General features: G+C 39.1%; 1 protein-coding gene across 1 annotated transcript in view; it reads left to right on the forward strand.

The window, feature by feature from the left end:
- The window catches only part of LOC128248762 (uncharacterized), a 31,898-nt gene that overhangs the window by 25,070 nt on the left and 4,173 nt on the right, over positions 1-2,655 (forward strand). Inside the window, exon 5 of the mRNA XM_052970928.1 lies at positions 220-459. Coding sequence (XP_052826888.1) covers positions 220-459 — 240 coding nt within the window. The remainder of the gene's footprint in view (positions 1-219; positions 460-2,655) is intronic.

A 2,655-nucleotide genomic window follows, 5' to 3' on the forward strand; every position in this document is an offset into this window, starting at 1 on the left:
TCATTATTATTATTATCATTATTATTATTATTATTATTATTATTATTATTATTATTATTATTATTATTATTATTATTATTATTATTATTATGATACCTTTTCTTGGTGTCAGCAAGACGTCGTTTTGAGTCGCCCATAAGTTTGCTCGTCTGTTTCTATGTTCAAAAAGTTGTTAATGGTTGAAATTTTGTTATATAAGTCTTCAACTAACAATTTCAGAATTCGGTTTTTGACGAATCAGAAAGGCTTTGTACTACACGATTCGAAGCAGATGGGTGCAGTATCTCGCTCAACAGTTTGGGGTGGTTGGCTGGTTGGAGATGGAATGGACTTTACCGACTACCTCGACAACCTCCCACGGCTCTCAGCGAGAAATCCAGAATTCTGCGATAGGCTGATAACAGCCGATGAAATTCAGGAAGTGATGGTAGCTGCACAAAAAGTTGCGGAGGGTGGATGGTCTGTCCTACGAGCTTTATCTTCATATATTACATTTATTCGGAACCCACTCGGCAGATGTCTACTGTGGCAAGCAATAGATTTGGATAATTCCTAATCTTGTGAAAAGAAGTGTAGTGGGGCTGCTGAGAAAGGACTAGAACAGGGTCCGACATCATGGATTTGTTTCTCCAGGTGTTGAACCTATTTCTGAGTTAATCTTTGCTTCTTTCAAAGTTTTATATTCCTTCAGAATACTGCCGACTGCCCCTATTTCTGTCGTGAGGGACATCATTCGTTTGACGTTGTCTGCATATATGGATACAGATTTATAACATTCTTGATCGAACAGGATGCTCCTCAACACTTGAAGCTTCCGCAGTAGTAGCTCGAGTTTCAGGACACGATAAAGATGAGGGAGGACACTGTTGAGGGGCCAAGTGCGATTCAAGACACGGTTTCGATAAGTGGCTGTATGTTTTGACGAACCGAACGGATGCCGCTGTGCATGGTAACGATGCAACCATAACTATCTACCTTGAAAGCAGCGGTCAAATAGTGATGTTCGATCCTATCAAAAGGTTGGACCCTACCAAAGTCAGCTTTACTACCTATTCTTTCTATGATGTATCGCATGTTGTTAGAGGTTGTCGTTGACAGACCTGGTTGGGACAGTGCACATCAGCGCTTTTCTGACCAAACTGTTGACGACAAACGCCAAACGTTTTACTATCTGCACGGACAAAGTCTTAAACTTTATGTTCAGCAGAATTACGGGCCAGACATTGTTATTTACATATTCTTTTTTCAAGCCCTTCCTCAGAAATGATATCACTAAAATATCGTATATGCCCAAAGTTCAAAGGGCATACCACACAAAGCAGGCCACCTGCGCCTCGTATAATCCTTTGCTGCCTGTCATATTTCAGCCATTGTTATCAACATTTTGCAGCACTACGCATCTTACGCCGAGTGTTGCGCCAGACCATCGAGGCAGACACTAATATCCACTACCCTCTCTGTCGCCCCTCTCTTCGAATATTTACAGCATAGTGCCGCTAAAAAGCTTCACACATCTATTTGAAACTGAGTTACACCCGACTGTCCTGTAGGCCAAAGGCTGAACTGTGTATTTGTTGACATATCACGTATCTGCTACCTAGGTCCATTGAACGGGTTTACTTCTTCGTATGTCTTTCCAAATCGCTTTTTTCTATTTTGTTTATTTAATCGCCATTAATTTAATCGGTTGTTCCAGCCTCCCATAAGCACTAAAGAACTGGTTGTTCCCAAGAACACTTCTAACATCTAAAGAAACCCGTGTGCCCTACCTAACACAGAGTATAGACGTCAACAGTGCTGAAGGCATTCAAAACCCTTAAATCAACTGAGATTAACCAGGCAATAAGAAGACAAACACACCCTTTCACACAACTCATATGCGACAACATTACTATAAAATCGGGTTGAATCAGAGGACATCCTGATGCCTATATCTATCGTTAGGCTTATTTGATCGAGTGTGTTGTACAAGATTGAAACAGTTTACAGTGTTACAAGCAGTTGGATTATTATGTCGCGTGTGTCTATGAGTTATCGTTGGTAGTTTATTGTCTTGACCAATTCTTCCTGGCCTGTATTCTCTATCTGAGTTCTCAAACCGTGATGTTATGATGATGTAAAATGTGTATTACTATTCGAGAAATTACTAGTGTTGTGTATGTCTGCTTTTTCTATATATTGAATTTTTTCACAGTACCCAGCCTTAGCTAAAGCAGCATTATAATAAGTTGCATGTGATTCGAAAATGTTATTGTTAGCGGATAATCTAGAAATTCTTGTAGAAATACTCTTAGCTAATCCCCGTATTACTGAAGAAGGATAGTTGGATGTTACATTTATGTATTTAATATGATCATTTGGCTTATGAAATGGTTCAAATAATCTAGTATCAAGACAGAAGGTAGAGTCAAAAAAATTTATTCTACGATAATCCTTTCCCATAGTAATGTTTCGTCCTAGTTATTTTTAATCTAAACAAAGTGTTTCTATGCCTTTGTAGTAGTACTTTACTACTTCTGTCCAGACAAAATAAGGCGCCATCCCTATATAGACCCCTGTTACTTCTGGAAAGAAAGACTGGATTAATGAAAGGATATATATTCCGATTAGGTCTGTTACCTGTGCAGAGTCAGATGACCCCATTGCTATATCAAA

The sequence above is a fragment of the Octopus bimaculoides genome, chromosome 9 (assembly GCF_001194135.2).
Source record: "Octopus bimaculoides isolate UCB-OBI-ISO-001 chromosome 9, ASM119413v2, whole genome shotgun sequence".
Lineage (NCBI taxonomy): Eukaryota > Metazoa > Mollusca > Cephalopoda > Octopoda > Octopodidae > Octopus > Octopus bimaculoides.